The 15726-nt window shown below is 38.1% G+C and overlaps 2 protein-coding genes across 2 annotated transcripts; one reads left to right on the top strand and one right to left on the bottom strand.

Moving 5' to 3' along the window:
* Positions 1-182: 182 nt before the first annotated feature.
* Positions 183-3593, bottom strand: ccdc86 (coiled-coil domain containing 86). The gene is made up of 4 exons (XM_061730478.1): positions 3006-3593; positions 669-798; positions 509-583; positions 183-357 (listed from the first exon to the last, which is right to left on the bottom strand). Exons 1-4 carry the CDS (start codon positions 3494-3496, stop codon positions 211-213), a joined length of 843 nt encoding a protein of 280 aa, XP_061586462.1. The 5' UTR covers positions 3497-3593; the 3' UTR covers positions 183-210.
* A 2008-nt stretch (positions 3594-5601) lies between these two features.
* glb1 (galactosidase, beta 1) lies at positions 5602-14694 on the top strand. The gene is made up of 16 exons (XM_061717124.1): positions 5602-5815; positions 7047-7216; positions 7800-7950; positions 9574-9634; positions 9717-9811; positions 9918-10098; positions 10345-10403; positions 10481-10602; positions 11792-11832; positions 11917-12029; positions 12154-12228; positions 12375-12464; positions 12557-12670; positions 13055-13186; positions 13314-13553; positions 13949-14694. The coding sequence occupies exons 1-16, from the start codon at positions 5750-5752 to the stop codon at positions 14201-14203; spliced, it is 1965 nt and encodes a 654-aa protein (XP_061573108.1). The 5' UTR covers positions 5602-5749; the 3' UTR covers positions 14204-14694.
* Positions 14695-15726: the final 1032 nt, after the last annotated feature.

The raw sequence follows: 15726 nt of genomic DNA, 5'->3' as shown, positions 1-15726 counted from the left end.
AACTGTATAAAAGTTGTCAGGATCTGTAACAATAACCAAAAATATGCTACTTTTCATTGGAAAATGACGTTAAAAATGGCGGATCTTCCATGTTTGCTGATAATTGATAGTAAAATGTAACATGCTTTGTTTAAACCCCAGCAAATGATAAGATGAATAAAAGCATGCCAGAAAAGTACAGAATATATGCATTTTATTGTCAGATTTTGTTCAAGTAAGCTCTTGCTCAACATTTTTCTGCGTTTTGGTCTTCTTATTCTGCTTCTGGGACTTCTGCAGCAGAGCCAGCGTGTCTCGCTTCTCAATCTTTCTCAGTTGCTTTTTCTTCATCCTCTTGATCTTCGTCGTGTTGCGAATCTGCGAAACAGAAAGTTCAAGGATTTGCTTTTTGAAACAGTTGTCATCTCTTGAGCTCTGAACCCTTGCACACCGTTTTCATTTTAACATTTCAGTGCACAAAACATCAAGTGAAGATATTCTGACACTGTGCAAACATCTGATGACGTACCACTTGAACAATCTCAGATTTCCGTTCGTTCTCTGCACGCCGTTTCAGATTTTCTTCTCTTCTCAGCCTCTTCTCCTAAAAACACAGATGACAGGTGACACTTTGTTAGAGATGCATCCGCACTGACATCGGTGTTGCATCAATCCTGCATTTACGTTACCTCTTTCTGCCGGGCCTTCTCCTCTGTAAGCTTCACTGAATATTGTTTCAGGAGTTGCTTTTCCCGCTTGGCCGCCATCTTCTTTTCCCAAGAGGAGTTCAACGGTTTATCTCTCACCAGCGCAGAGAACCTGGAAGACAAACAGACTTGGAGACAACTGTGTTTTTCATTCCCACATACGGTGATCTTATGAGTGGTGTTCAGTTCATGTCCTAAATATCCAACAGTATGAAGGACTGAAGTGTCAACTATCATAGGATGACGCTTTATAAAGACCTACGGTAGATTCATATTTGGCCAAGTCAGGTCAAACAAGACAGGGAATTTGACTCTGTTATTTTCGCTCACTGTACAGTAAATAGACAGCTCTTATTAACATATATACAATTTAAAAAAAAAAGTGAAAGGTGCAGCTCTATGAGGTAGACATGGTTATTGAAAGGTGCATTGTTACAGGATATGATTGTGGTTATTATTATTATTTAATAAACCAAGCAATGAAGAGTTTATTAGCCATGGATTTATTTTTTAATCTCGTAGTGGATATAGTCCTAGGGTCGACTGATCCATTTGAAAGTATTTGAGTCTCAGCTAAGCAAGATTTTTTATTGTTTTAATGCAAGAGTGAAAGAGAAGACTACACCACTTAGTCCATGGGCCAGACCAGATATCAGTACTACTCAAGGTGACAAAACTTGCTTATAATTTTTGAAAATATCTATGTCTGTAGGTGATATTTTGGTATGACAACCTTCATGAATGGCAGCTGGATCATAGTTATCAGCTCATGAAGTTCAAAAAATTACATTTTAGATGCTGGTGCATGTCCTGGTTTAGACTCATGTACAGGATATCTGTCAATGTTTCACTATATTGTCTTTGGTATCATTTTAAAGGGGACCTTTTAAGCATTCATTCAAGCTAAGATGTGAATCTTTCTGACCAACATAGACGTCACTGCAGCTCTTTAAACTATAAACAACACACATTTTTACACAATTTTCGCCTAAAAGATATACTATATTTTAGCCCTGTGTCATCTAGGAACAACAGAGACACAAAATACAAAAACTGGAATACTCACAGGACCATAAGGATTCAGGGAATGTATAACATCTTAGCTTGAATGAATGCTTAAAGCAGCACTATGTAACTTTTCCATCTTAATATAATATTTCCAGAGTCATTGTGATGGTACATCAACTTCCCACAGATTTAATGACACCTCTGTCATGGTCTGAGGGGTCTGTATCGCCTTCACTGGCACTATGTAACTTTGAGGTGCATGGTAGGAACCCTGCCACACTGCTGGTAAAGCACTACCGCTTTTGTCCAAAGGAGACGCCAAACTCAACAAAAGCTGAAAGTTACATTGTGCTGCTTTAAAAGGCCCCCTTTAAAATGATACCAAAGACAATATTGTGAAACATTGACAGATATCCTGTACATGAGTCGAAACCAGGATATGCACCAGCATCTAAAATGTAATGTTCTGAAGGGGGGTGGGTGACTTCATGAGCTGATAACTCTGATACAGCAGCCACTCAGGAAGGGTTATCATACCAAAATATCATCTACAGACATTAGGAATGGGCGATATTTTACCGTCAAAAAAATTCCCCACGGTAAGAATTTGTCATCTCGCGGTAAAAATGATAAATTCCCGTTGATGACGTTTTTGTGTAAAGCTGATTTATAGTTCTGTGTTAAATCCACGCACAACGTACGGGAAGGAAGGAAGGAAGGAAGGAAGGAAGGAAGGAAGGAAGGAAGGAAGGAAGGAAGGAAGGAAGGAAGGAAGGAAGGAAGGAAGGAAGGAAGGAAGGAAGGAAGGAAGGAAGGAAGGAAGGAAGGAAGGAAGGAAGGAAGGAAGGAAGGGAGAAAAGAAGGAAGATGGAGGGAGGGAGGAAGGAAAGGAGGGAGGGAGGATGGGATAAAGGGAAGGGAGAAAGAAGGAAGAAAGGATGGGAGAAAAGGAAGGGAGGAAGGAAGGAAGGAAGGAAGGAAGGAAGATGGAGGGAGGAAGGATGGGAGAAAAGGAAGATGGAGGGAGGGAGGAAGGAAGGAAGGAAGATGGAAGGAAGGAAGATGTATAGTTAAAAAGGTGGAGTTGAATTGGTATTTTTTTATCGTCATTTTTATCGTTATCGGGATAAATACCAGAAATTATCGTGATACATTTTTTAGTCCATACCGCCCATCCCTAACAGACATGGATCTTTTCAAAAATCATAAGTAAGTAGTGTCACCTTGAGTGGTACTGACGAGTGAGATTGTGGGCTCTGGCCCCTGGACTAGCTGGCTGGAATACCAGCATCTCCTCCCGGGTGTGTTTACCTCTGCTTGTTGCGGTCCTTCCACACTCGTCCTGACTTGGGTTTTCCCAGAGGAACCGCCGGGATCTTTTTAGCACTTGGGGCTAAATGAGGTTTCTTCTTGGGGACAGTCTCTGAATTTAAAGGTGCTGTTTCTGCAGCCGGAGGCCTGGACACAGTCACAGTCTCTGCTGCCCCCGGATCCGCCTGGACCTGGACCTGCTGCTCCCCGGCCGCCGCCGGCTCCGGCGAGGCAGCAGACTTGGTTTCCACCGGCCTCTCGGGGCTCCGCTCCGGCTCCTCCACGATTTTGTCTTCTGCCGCCACTCGCTCCTGGGCCACGGAGCTCCGGGTCCTCCTGCCGGGGGTCGCCGGGGGTTTGTATTCCGGCTGAGAGGCCGGAGCTCGGATCCTGCGGCCGCTGCGGGTCCGCCTGGTCTCCGCGGGAACATCCTCCACCTGCTCCGGCCCCCGGGCCTCTTCTTCATGCACAACTTTCACTCTCTTCGGCATGTTTTCAGCTACAGGGTCCCAAAGCGCATAACTGAGATTGAACTCCCGCACCCACGTGTGAGCAGCCTTGTGTACGTCCTGCTGCTTCCGGGCGGACGTGTGGGATAACTCACCGGTGGAAACATTACCGCCACCTGCAGGTGTGAAGTGGAACTGCACACACGAGCAGCCTAAATAAATGGAAAAACAGCAAACCCTCCATAGTATGTTTTAAAAACGAAATAAAAAGTTATATAACATAAGGTACTTTCAAAAGAAAATCTATAAATGATTTATGTGAAACAATGTTAGAGTCTCTTGCTCTTTAAGATACAATCTTGCTACGCTTATACATTTTTGTTGAAATGTCAACCCCTGTGATTATTTTATTTTGTGATTATTTAAATTTATTTTATTTATTTATTTTTTATTTAAATTTAGAAGTTTATCTTGGAAAAAATGTATAGTTACATATTCGCTTGTGTGTTGTGAACTTATGTTTCAGTTGGAAACCAATGTTTCCTCAAAGAAATGTTGTAATTTTGAAATGTTGAATAAAGTTTGTTAAAAAAATTAAATCTGTAAAAAAAATAAAAAATAAAAAAATTACAATCAATGATGAAGAATTCCGAGGTGGGTAATAAAATACGGAAATCACAAATATAAAAAAATGCAATGAAGGAAAACAAATGTAAACGATGGAGGAAATTATTTTGACTACAGACGGATGTGATTGTTTTCTAATGGTATAAAAATAATGTGTTCTAAAATCTAAAATAAAATAAAATAATGTCAGAGCTTAATGACCCCATCACATTTTGTTTTACATTTTCTCGTAAACAAATGTAAAACCTCTCAATTTGCAACTTAAAAAAAGAAAAAAAAACAGCAGATTTGACTAATTGAAAGACAAGATGTGAAAATGTAGTATTTATATGAAGGTAATTAATGCTTAACCAATCAGACAATTATAGCTGAGCTACAACAAAGAAATTAATTGATACTTTATATTTTCATATTTGTCTGTAAAAAATAACAAAATAGGGTGCTCTTTTTGAAAAGTTGGGAGACCTTTCATAATCATTCATGAAAAGGTTTGAAAATGAAAATAAACTTAGAAGATGCTTATTAATTACAATCCAGTTAACAGTGCATACAAACATGTTTATTTCAAGTGTTGGCTACTTATGATCATCAGAAATGTTATTACACTGAAGCGATAGTGTGGATGGATAGAGCAAACCGAGGTACCTTTCATTTTGTAAGGACACAGAAAGTGCATCAGTGTTGGTTGTTGTTATTGTTTTTTACAGTCTATAATCACAAGGCATATCTGTTTGATCAGTGCTTCTTATTTTTAGACCAAACGAATTGACCACCAAATGTTGGACATACTACTGTCTATAGGAGCAGGGGCCATAGCCTCTACTTCCCACAGTTGCTTATTGTGTCCTAAATATCTACGTACAGATCCACTTCTATGGAAGCAGATGCCACAAACTTCCATCCTTTTAAGAAGTTCAATTTTTCCCAAAAATATGTGCAGGCCCCCAACCTCAAATGAATGCTATATATTCCTTTAAAAAGTGGTATGTTTTCAAAATAAAGGTATACAGGACTGTCTCAGAAAATTAGAATATTATGAAAAAGTTCTTTATTTTCTGTAATGCAATTAAAAAAACAAAAATGTCATACATTCTGGATTCATTACAAATCAACTGGAATATTGCAAGCCTTTTATTATTTTTATATTGCTGATTATGGCTTACAGTTTAAGATTAAGATTCCCAGAATATTCTAATTTTTTGAGATAGGATATTTGAGTTTTCTTAAGCTGTAAGCCATGATCAGCAATTTTAAAATAATAAAAGGCTTGCAATATTTCAGTTGATTTGTAATGAATCCAGAATTATGACATTTTTGTTTTTGTAATTTCATTACAGAAAATCACAATATTCTAATTTTCTGAGACAGTCCTGTAGTTCAATTTAAAGGTAATAATTTGAATATAATTTTTTTTTTCATATACCATGTAAGTAAAGTGTGAAATACTGACACCTAGTGACCAGAAAGCAGCACTACACCAGCGTACCGGCAGATCACATGACTTTACTTCCGCAACTCATGATGCTACTTTCATTGATGCACAACACGGTCCACTTCGGGAAGTTGAATGCCGTTGTGGAGTGTTTTCTCTTCAAAACCACTTTGCAGGAGCTTTAGCAAAGATTTTGTGTCTGAAACGGAGCAGCAGGGACCGAGAAAGAAGTCATCATGTCTGAGAAGACATCATGTCTTCTCAGGGTTTGTGCCTTACTGCTGCTGCTGTTTGGACAATCTGTGAGTACATACTCAGGTTTAAACTCATACATGTTCTTTCAGCAGCTGGAGGATAAATGTTTATCTGGAGATCTTTAGATAAGAACACTTTTCCACCTACTCAAACCAACAAACTAAGTGCAGTAGTGTTTGTGTGGATCATGTTTAGTGAAACGTTTCTGCTTGTTTTTCACTGAAGTAAAGCTCATCTGTCCATGCATGTCAATATTATAGTATAAAATGATGTATATGGCCTAAAGCAGGGGCGTCAATTCAGTATGGCAAGGTATGGCAGCCGCCACACCTTGGCTTCAAGGGAAAATGTAAATGTTTGTTTTTTTTAATACATTTATGGAATTACTCTGTGTCTATTTGTATTGATTATTCTATTACTTAATACATATAGAATAACTACAAATGCAAATCAGAACAACATGGTCGATTTCACTAGTTATTATACACTGCAAAAACTGAAAATCTTAACAAGAATATTTGTCTTATTTCTAGTTAAAATGTCTAATTTTTAGTAAAAAAAACCCCATTACATTTAAGACAAGACTAAAAAACAACCATTTTCACCTGTTTCAAGTAGATTTTCACTTAAAATAAGTGGAAAAATCTGCCAGTGGAACAATATTTTTTTGCTTGTAATGAGAAGATAAATCTTGTCCCACTGGCAGATTTTTCTACTTATTTCAAGTGAAAATGTACTTGAAACAGGTGAACATGGTAAAATAACAAGTTATTTTTCTGGTGATGACTCTTGTTTTAAGTGTAATGAGATTTTTTGACTAAAAATTAGACATTTTAACTAGAAATAAGACAAATATTCCTTTTTTTTTTAGTTTTTGCAGTGAGCGAGACTGCATTTGAAAAAGTTCCAATTTTCTCGACCACACAGATAAGCTACATAGCAGACTTCTGTGATGAGTATTTGCTGGATGTGTTGATTGATACTCTAGTTAAGTTCTGTGACTCGTAACCTTGCCATACCTTAGCTTTCACTGAATTGACGCCACTGGCCTAAAGCACTGATCAGGGTTTCATTTTTATTTTTTTTAAGACATATTTTTTTTAATATGTTTGTAGAACTCGTGTTTTATTGTCTACATGAAGTTGTTCTGGGTCTATATCTGCCTGCCGCATGCTGGAGTCACCTGAAATGTCATCCCTGTGCCATAAAACCCAAGTTATATGGCACAGAGAAGCATCATACAATTGTTGTGTAAGATCATGTTGTGTTGCCATCCAGCTACAGGGACCTCCTTCATTCAGCGTGGATTACAAGGACGACTGCTTCCGTAAGGATGGACAAAGGTTTCGCTACATATCAGGAAGCATCCACTACAGCCGGATCCCCAGAGTCTACTGGAAGGACCGCCTTCTGAAGATGTATATGGCTGGACTGAACACCATCCAGACGTAGGTCGCCTTCTGGGATCAGCCAGTATCTGCACACTCAGACTCTGGTCTGGTGGTGTACAAGTTTACCTGAGTGAAAGACTAGACAATAAATAAAGAGCAGGAGTCACGTGTTTTGCAACAGTGCGAAGAGTCATTTTTTAAGACAAAAGATGACAAAGAAAACACTGGATCTGTGGAAGATATGTCATTAAGGATTTAGATAAGAAGACAAGAAGTAGCTTTTCTTGGGTTTCTCTTGTTGCAAGTTGAACTATAAAACTTCTGAGTTTTATAGCTGAAATTTTTAGTACTAAAGTTACATTTTTAATTCTAACAAAGCATCACTGCTAGTATTTTAAAGAAATTTCACATTGATGTTGAGTTCCAATCAATAAATAAGTCTTTATTGATTAAAATAACATTTAAAAAGATTAGTATGTCGGTGTTTAAAGATTCTTTAGTCCTTTCACATTACAACACTACTTAATCATGTTTTCCAACTTTGTTTTAGTAAAAACCCTGAAAAAAAACCCTGCATTTATAGATAAAACACACCGGGAGGATTGTTTGTATGATGTTGACTCTTTCAATCACTTTGCAGGTACATTCCCTGGAATTATCACGAGAAATATCCGGGTCAGTACAACTTTAGCGGAGACAGAGATGTGGAATATTTCCTTAAGCTGGCCCAGGACATCGGGTTGCTGGTCATCCTTCGGCCAGGCCCCTACATATGTGGAGAGTGGGACATGGTGAGAAAGCCGCCAGCAAATATGTTTACTATGTCCTTTTGTGAATGGATTTGTATGTGTGTGCTTTTTTTTAACAAACGAGTTGAAAGATCTTTTATAGTGAAAATATTTTGCATACGGGACAATAATATAGGAATGTGCAGCACGTTTTACACAACAATGCTACACAGAGTGCTTTAAAGGATGAAATACAACAAAATCAATAGAAACAATGAAAGGGCTTCTGCAGACATGATCACATACAAACACTTGGAGTCATAAAATGTAAAAAATAAATAGGAGCCAAGCAGAAATTCAAACTGGAATTGAGGAAATGTTGTCCATAAAGATAGATCACTGTAAAAATCAGTTAAGGGTTTGAATTGAAAACCCCAAAAAAAACTGTAAAATGTTGAGAAACTGTGGATGTCAATAGTTAATAGTCAACAGAAATGAAACTATCTAGGATTTATCTCTAGATTATGCTGGTTCAGGATGCATCAAATGTATTAGTCTTCATCCTGTGAAGCTGTCACAGTTTTTACAAAACATTCTGACAATCCAGGGGACTGTAGTTGAGCTACTTTAGTCAGAATAAAACATTTGAATGACACAGCTTCACTAACATGATGGGAGGTACAGTATCTATGGAAACATAATGTTGTACCTACAGCAAATGCTCCTTTTTATATAACCAATATCTTCCAGTTGCTTTTCCTGAGAGGGGAAATGTGTGTTTACTGGGCTCCACAGTGCAGAGTTTAAAAATATATAAACTTTAATACAGGCTCTAGACCCAATAGCAAGACATACAACATAAAAAAACAAATACATAAACACATACAAACAAACATTCATGAGAGTCTTAAAAGGCACCCATACCAATATTTCCATAGATATGATTCATATCTGACCGAACTGCACCTGGGGCTTGTGAGCTTCATTATAATACAGTTTGTGACTCATCAAGTTGAGACATAAACTTAAACATCAGGTTCCTCAAGAGTAGCCTGTAAAGTGCCCAGCCCTGAGTCACAAAAGAGTTTACTAGCACTGCTACTCCTGGGCTTTTTCAGCAGTATCCTCAGTCATTACAGGACTGTCTCAGAAAATTAGAACATTGTGATAAAGTTCTTTATTTTCTGTAATGCAATTAAAAAAACAAAAATGTCATTCTGGATTCATTACAATTCAACTGAAATATTGCAAGCCTTTTATTATTTAAATATTGCTGATTATTGCTTACAGTTTAAGATTAAGATTCCCAGAATATTCTAATGTTTTGAGATAGGATATTTGAGTTTTCTTAAGCTGTAAGCCATGATATTTCAGTTGATTTGTAATGAATTCAGAATGTATGAAATTTTTGTTTTTTTAATTGCATTACAGACAATCACAATATTCTTATTTTCTGAGACAGTCATTAAATGCTTCCTGAAGTTTTCACAGGGTCTCCTTTTTGTAGCTGACCCATAATTGGGCTGTATACATAGGGGTGCAGTAAGCACGAAACAAGCTCACTTTCACATCATCAGAACAGTAATGGAATTTCCTGACTATACTAATAAAAATTTGCATAACATTTAATAAAAATGTATGTGTTTTATTTTATTCTCTTATCATTTGTGTAATTCTGCCAACTAGGGCGGTCTGCCTGCCTGGCTGCTCAGCAAGAAGGACATCGTGCTGCGGTCTTCAGATCCAGGTGAGCAGCCAAGGCGAAGACGAGTGACGCAAACACCATCTCGTGCTGCAGTTCATACAACAATTTAATTCGTTCATTCCAGATTACATTGCAGCTGTGGATAAGTGGATGGGGAAGTTTCTGCCTATGATGAAACCTTACCTGTATCAGAACGGCGGTCCCATCATTACTGTGCAGGTGAGTGTGGAGATCTGGACTCATCTCTGTGTGTTTGCACCTGGATTTAGTAGCAGAGGGGAGGAGCGTCTTGCTTGGGATGTACATTATATTTTTTTATTGACAGGTGGAGAATGAATATGGAAGTTATTTTGCCTGTGACTACAACTACATGCGTCACCTGACCAAGTTGTTCCGGTCTCATCTGGGTGACGAGGTGGTGCTGTTCACTACAGATGGAGCAGGACTCAACTTCCTCAAGTGTGGCTCTATTCAAGGCCTGTATGCCACTGTGGACTTTGGGCCAGGTAAAGTTGTCTCAAGTATTGTGAAGTTTGCTGGAAATTAATCAATACTTCGTATGCAAAGATGTAAAAGGTCATGATGTGTTGGTCATGTGTAGATGACACAGCAAGAGCCAGTTTGTTTGTTTTGTTTTTAGATGTAAAGCTTCTTCTTTGCATCTGCACTGGCTCAAAGCCCCATTTTAGATTAGTCAGATGTCACGAGGATGTTGCACATCTACAAGTATGCTCATTTTCTCCCTCTGCCAGGTTCTAACATAACTGCCGCCTTTGAAGCACAGCGACACGTTGAACCTCACGGACCTTTGGCAAGCATCACCCACATCACACGTTGGAACAGAAACGCGTGCCAAAATATCTAAATGCTGCTTCTTTCCTGTCTTAGGTGAACTCTGAGTTTTACACCGGCTGGCTGGACCACTGGGGTTCCCGTCACTCTGTCGTGTCGTCTGCTTATGTGGCCAAATCGCTTAATCAGATTCTGTCCACGGGAGCGAATGTCAACATGTGAGCATACAGATTTCTATCATATAGCTGCATTGATGCAGACAAACAAGACAACTGATTTACTGGGTCTTCTGCCGCTTGAACTGCCTACTCGAGAATCATAAAATATTATATTTCCCAGCAAAAGTGGTGCCAAGGCTCGCTCTTGTACTGTTTTGTGTGACATTTGTGTTTCTGGTATGTAAAATGGGAACATACATGGTGATAAAACAGTCATAGTCAACAGTTTTTACTGACTGGTGTCCGTGCTGAGTAAGACATCTTCCTGTTATGTGAGTGTTTTGAGCACAAAGTTGTGTTTGTATAACTACACCACATCAGAGGAGACACATTTTCTACATTTTAGTGAAAAGAATATAAGCTCTTTAGTGGAAACTGTGGGTGCCATAGCAGGTCAGGTTAGACGTGTTTATTTCTTTCTATTAGAATTAGTTTTTCCAATTTTCCCTGCAGTTTTAATCTTTAGTTATGAACAATCATTGTGTTTCTTGTGAGAAAACATACATCATTTATCAAACTATATCTGAAATGTAGGGAAGAGGATTAGGGCCACTGAAGAAAAAAAAAGTACTTCTGAGAAAAAAGTCAGAAATCTGACTTTTTTTCAGGGGCCTAAACAATATATATTTCAGGTAGGATTTTTTTTTTTTTTTTTTTTTTTCATTTCTAAAAAAGTCAGAATTCGGACTTTAATTTCAGAATTCTGACTTTTTTCACAAACCTAAAACAAAAAATCTCAGAATTCTGAGAAAAAAGCCACAATTCTGACTTTTTTTAGAAATGAAAAAAAAAAAATCCCCACAAAATGTTTTGTTCGTTTTATGTTTCTGAAAAAAGTCAGAATTCTGAGATTAAAGTCAGAATTCTGACTTTTTTCTCAGAATTCAATTTTCTTTCTTCAGTGGCCCTAATCCTCTTCTGTAGAAATGTGTTTCTATGCCACAAAGTGGAATAATAATCCATTACAAGAACAATTAATGGTGGAATTTGCACTTTACAGCAATTCTAAAAAGATTTTTTTGCAATCATCAATGGGTTTTTAAAATAACTGATAAAACGATATCAAAAGGGTTAAATAATATTATGCATTAAGATTGAGTGAGATTGAATGATTGAATTCTTATTGTATGCATTCTTTAGTTATAGGATGCTAAATAGTTGAGGTTGACAGAGATTCTGCCTCCCTCAGGTACATGTTCATAGGTGGATCCAACTTTGGATACTGGAATGGTGAGTGCAGCTAAACAAGGAGAAAAGAAAATCCACTTGAGAGCTGAGGTCTCCAGCGAACTACACGTGTTTTAATATCCTCAGGCGCCAACTCGCCGTACGCCGCACAGCCCACAAGCTACGACTACGATGCTCCATTATCAGAAGCGGGGGACCTCACAGAGAAATACTTTGCTATCCAGGAAGTCATCAAAATGGTATGAACGCAAACTTTGGCTGAGAAAGAACAGTATTATTTTAATACTTTACTTTAACATTGCTCTTGAGCCTTTTTTCCTATTCTATGCCATGTGGAAGAACTAATAAGTCCTCTTGAAATAGTACCGCAAGATCCCGCAGGGACCAGTGCTACCATCAACTCCCAAGTACGCGTACAGCACAGTTACAATGAAGAAGGTAAGCGCTTACAAGAAGTGTTTATTCAATCTCTTGCAGCTTTTTGGGGGGATGTTTTTTATTACAGCTTGACTATGAACATGATTTTAGTTATAGTTTGAACTGTGAAGAACGAGAAGTAAAATTTGATATTCTGCCACCTGCAGCTTCAGACTGTATCGGATGCCCTAGAAAAGCTGTCCTACTCTGGTCCTGTTAAAAGCATCTATCCCCAGACGTTCATAGACTTGAATCAGGTATCCTTATGATTGTTTCCCCTTTTTTTTGGCTGTTATATTTGTAATAATATGTTTGCTCAACCAGTGATGGGTCTGTTTCCCTCCTCCAGTCTCTTGGTTTCGTGCTCTATAGGACTACGTTGCCTGTTAACTGCAGCTCAGCCACTCCTCTGTCGTCGCCCTTGAACGGGGTCCACGACAGAGCGTACGTGTCAGTGGACGGGGTGAGTTTCCAACATATTACTTACTTTACAGTTACTTGCTCTTGGAAATTAATTTCAGACCAATTTCATTTTTCCACAGAGAGCCAGTGTATAAGAGAAAATTTAACACAAGCCCAATTAAAAGAGCAATGTCTAATTTGAGGCCTGAAGAAAAATATTTTTTAAATCATGTGATTAAAAACAAGTTTCCAGTTGGGTATTTAAGTTTTTATTATTGGGGAGGCCGGATGTAAAAGTGTACAAACAGTTTCATTAAAATAAATATTTATTTTAGTGGTCTTTTGTGTCCACACTGACTGGAGTCATGTGACTGCAGGTCAGCGGGTAATTTTAAGTTGTTTTTTTTTTTTTTTTTCTAATGCTGCCAATTATGATATTCTAAAGGTGGCTGTAGGAATCCTTGAGAGGAACAAAGCCATAACGGTGAATGTGACTGGGAAGGCTGGCAGTCAAGTGGACATACTGGTGGAGAACATGGGTCGAATCAACTATGGAAGAGGCATCAACGACTTTAAGGTTTTATTCCAGCTACATATTGAATAAAAGATGTGCTCCTTCAATTACAACAGTCTGATTTTCTATCTCATGTCCTTATAACTGCTGATACATTTACAATATTTTCTGTTCTGTTTTATTACCAAAGGGTTTGGTATCCAATCTGACTTTGGGGAAGGAGCTGCTCGTGGGCTGGACCATGTACAGTCTGAGCATTGATGAAGCAGTCGGCCAGGGCCTGCTCTGGGAAACAACATCCACACAGACACAACCCCCTCAATCTGCTTCTCTGTCCCTTCCAACCTTCTATGGAGGAAGCTTCACAATCCCCGATGGCATCCCATACCTCCCTGAAGACACCTACGTCAAGCTTCCCAACTGGAAGAAGGTACGTGTCCGCATTAGACATTTAGACTGGACTGGTTAGATTTGCAATCTTTGTGAAAATTCATATGTAACCATTAGTGTAGCATTAGTTACCTTTTTGTTTGTGCTGGACAGACAAGTAGTTGTGATTAATTCCAGTTTTTCAGCAAGTAACAAGTAAATATAAAATTCCATCACTTATTTAAATATGAATACCGTGTATCTGCTTTATACAAGTTCAATATATATATTCCCTTTCATAGTGTCCTTGTTACCGTTACAATTTCATGACAAATCTATGCAGCCGATTTGTCTGCATTTCTTATCATACCTCTTTTTTCTGAAGGCTTTTATTTCACTACGAGTTTGCAGTAGAAATACTCATATTTCTGTTTTTGTGTGTTTTTGTTTTTTTAGGGGCAGATCTGGATTAACGGCTTCAATCTGGGACGTTACTGGCCAGATCGAGGCCCTCAGGTGACACTTTTTGTCCCAGCCAACATCCTCAGCACAGACGCGCCCAACAATGTCACTGTGTTGGAGCTGGAAGGGGCTTCTTGTAACTCGCAGCCGTGCACCGTGGAGTTCACGACCACCCCGATCCTTAATGCAACAGTCCAGCCTGAATACGAACAGCACCGGAGACTTTCTGCTAAAGAGGATTTACTGTGATGAAAGAGGGAATTCTGCTGCACAAATACAATCATTTTGCACTAGACTCACTGGCGTTTGAGCCACAAGTGGGCACTTGCTGAGTGAACTCAAATATGTGATTTAATTTAAATGTATAGAGAAGACGCTGATTTAGGACATGATATAAATCTTTTGCCAAATCCTGTTTTTACTTATGTCCATCTGTACCTCACTGGTTCTGTCTGATATGTATTTGAAATCTCTTTTTGTCTCCTCTCAAATGGATAAAGGGAAATGAAAGCTATTGTTAGTCTAATGTGTATTTCTAAGGTTTTTTTTGTAATATTGCTTTGAGGAAAATGTTTTTGTTTTTTTTGTTGTTTTTTTAGTCAATCGTTTAATTGGTGGGACTACAGATCTGTGCCTTCTATTCATTTGGAAACTTTACTACCTATTGCAAAGAATTCTCGCTTAATTCTCGCTCATCTCATGTCTTAAAATATAAAATAAAAATAACAGTTCAAGTCAAATATGGGAAAATAACGTTGGAGAGCATTTTTTATATATATAATTATATCTATTTACAGTGGGTACAGGAAGTATTCAGACACCTTCAAATTTTTCCCTTTGTTTCATTGCAGCCATTTGCTAAAATCAAAAACTGAAGCATCACATGGTCATAAGTATTCAGATGCTGTGACACATATTTAACTCACATGCTGTCCATTTCTTTTGATCCTCCTTGAGATGGTTCTGCTCCTTCAGTGGAGTGCATCATGTTTGGTTGAACACAAACTCGGACCAGATAAATGTTGCAACCCCAATGGAACAGAGTCCCCTATCGTACCAAGTCTGCTGAACTATTAGATGTGAAAACAACCTAACAGCAATGACAGGCTGACCAAATTTTGCCCCAAAGATTTTTTGGTGGTTTGTTTTTGGTTGTTCCAGGCAGTGTCCAGGCTCACCTATTGGCAACTTGGTCCACTGCAATATGAGAAAAAAGAAAACTGCCATCCCCCCTTTCCACCCCTTATGTCATTTCATCAATGAATGTGGTTTTACTGCTATTTCAACATTTAGAGTCATCACCAGAAAAATTACTTATTTTCACCTGTTTCAAGTAAATTTTCTCTTGAAATAAGTAGGAAAATCTGCCAGTGGGATTTATCTTCTTATAACAAGCAAAAAAATCTTGTTCCACTGGCAGATTTTTCTACTTATTTCAAGTGAAAATCTACTTGAAACAGGTGAAAATTGTTTTTTCCAGTGACGAGTCTTGTTTTAAGTGTAATTGAGATTTTTTTACTAAAATGAGACATTTTAACTAGAAATAAGACCAATATTCTTGTTAAGATTTTGAGTTTTTGCAGTGATCCATTTTACTCATCCTGTGAAGGACAGAGGCATATTGATAAGTTCAGAAAACTGTTTTTTATTTTTGTGTTTTGATGTATTTGATGTAAGCCCAGTGGATATTTAAAGCTTACAGAAGGTTGCATTTACCTGCTGCTATGTCATTCCTGCAGTATTTCTGCAGGTGTTTTGGTCAATGTTATTAT

Source organism: Cololabis saira, chromosome 1 (genome assembly GCF_033807715.1).
Source record: "Cololabis saira isolate AMF1-May2022 chromosome 1, fColSai1.1, whole genome shotgun sequence".
NCBI classification, from domain to species: domain Eukaryota; kingdom Metazoa; phylum Chordata; class Actinopteri; order Beloniformes; family Belonidae; genus Cololabis; species Cololabis saira.
This window is presented reverse-complemented; position numbering and strand designations above follow the sequence as displayed.

Excerpts from the sequence above, each read along its gene's own strand:
- ccdc86 (XM_061730478.1), bottom strand. The coding sequence starts at position 3,496 with ATGCCGAAGAGAGTGAAAGTTGTGCATGAAGAAGAGGCCCGGGGGCCG. Across the intron at positions 584-668 it reads AGAAGGCCCGGCAGAAAGAG|GAGAAGAGGCTGAGAAGAGA; the intron begins GTAACGTAAATG and ends CTGTGTTTTTAG. Across the intron at positions 358-508 it reads AATCTGAGATTGTTCAAGTG|ATTCGCAACACGACGAAGAT; the intron begins GTACGTCATCAG and ends TCTGTTTCGCAG.
- glb1 (XM_061717124.1), top strand. The coding sequence starts at position 5,750 with ATGTCTGAGAAGACATCATGTCTTCTCAGGGTTTGTGCCTTACTGCTG. Across the intron at positions 9,812-9,917 it reads GTCCCATCATTACTGTGCAG|GTGGAGAATGAATATGGAAG; the intron begins GTGAGTGTGGAG and ends TTTTATTGACAG. Across the intron at positions 12,671-13,054 it reads CGTACGTGTCAGTGGACGGG|GTGGCTGTAGGAATCCTTGA; the intron begins GTGAGTTTCCAA and ends GATATTCTAAAG.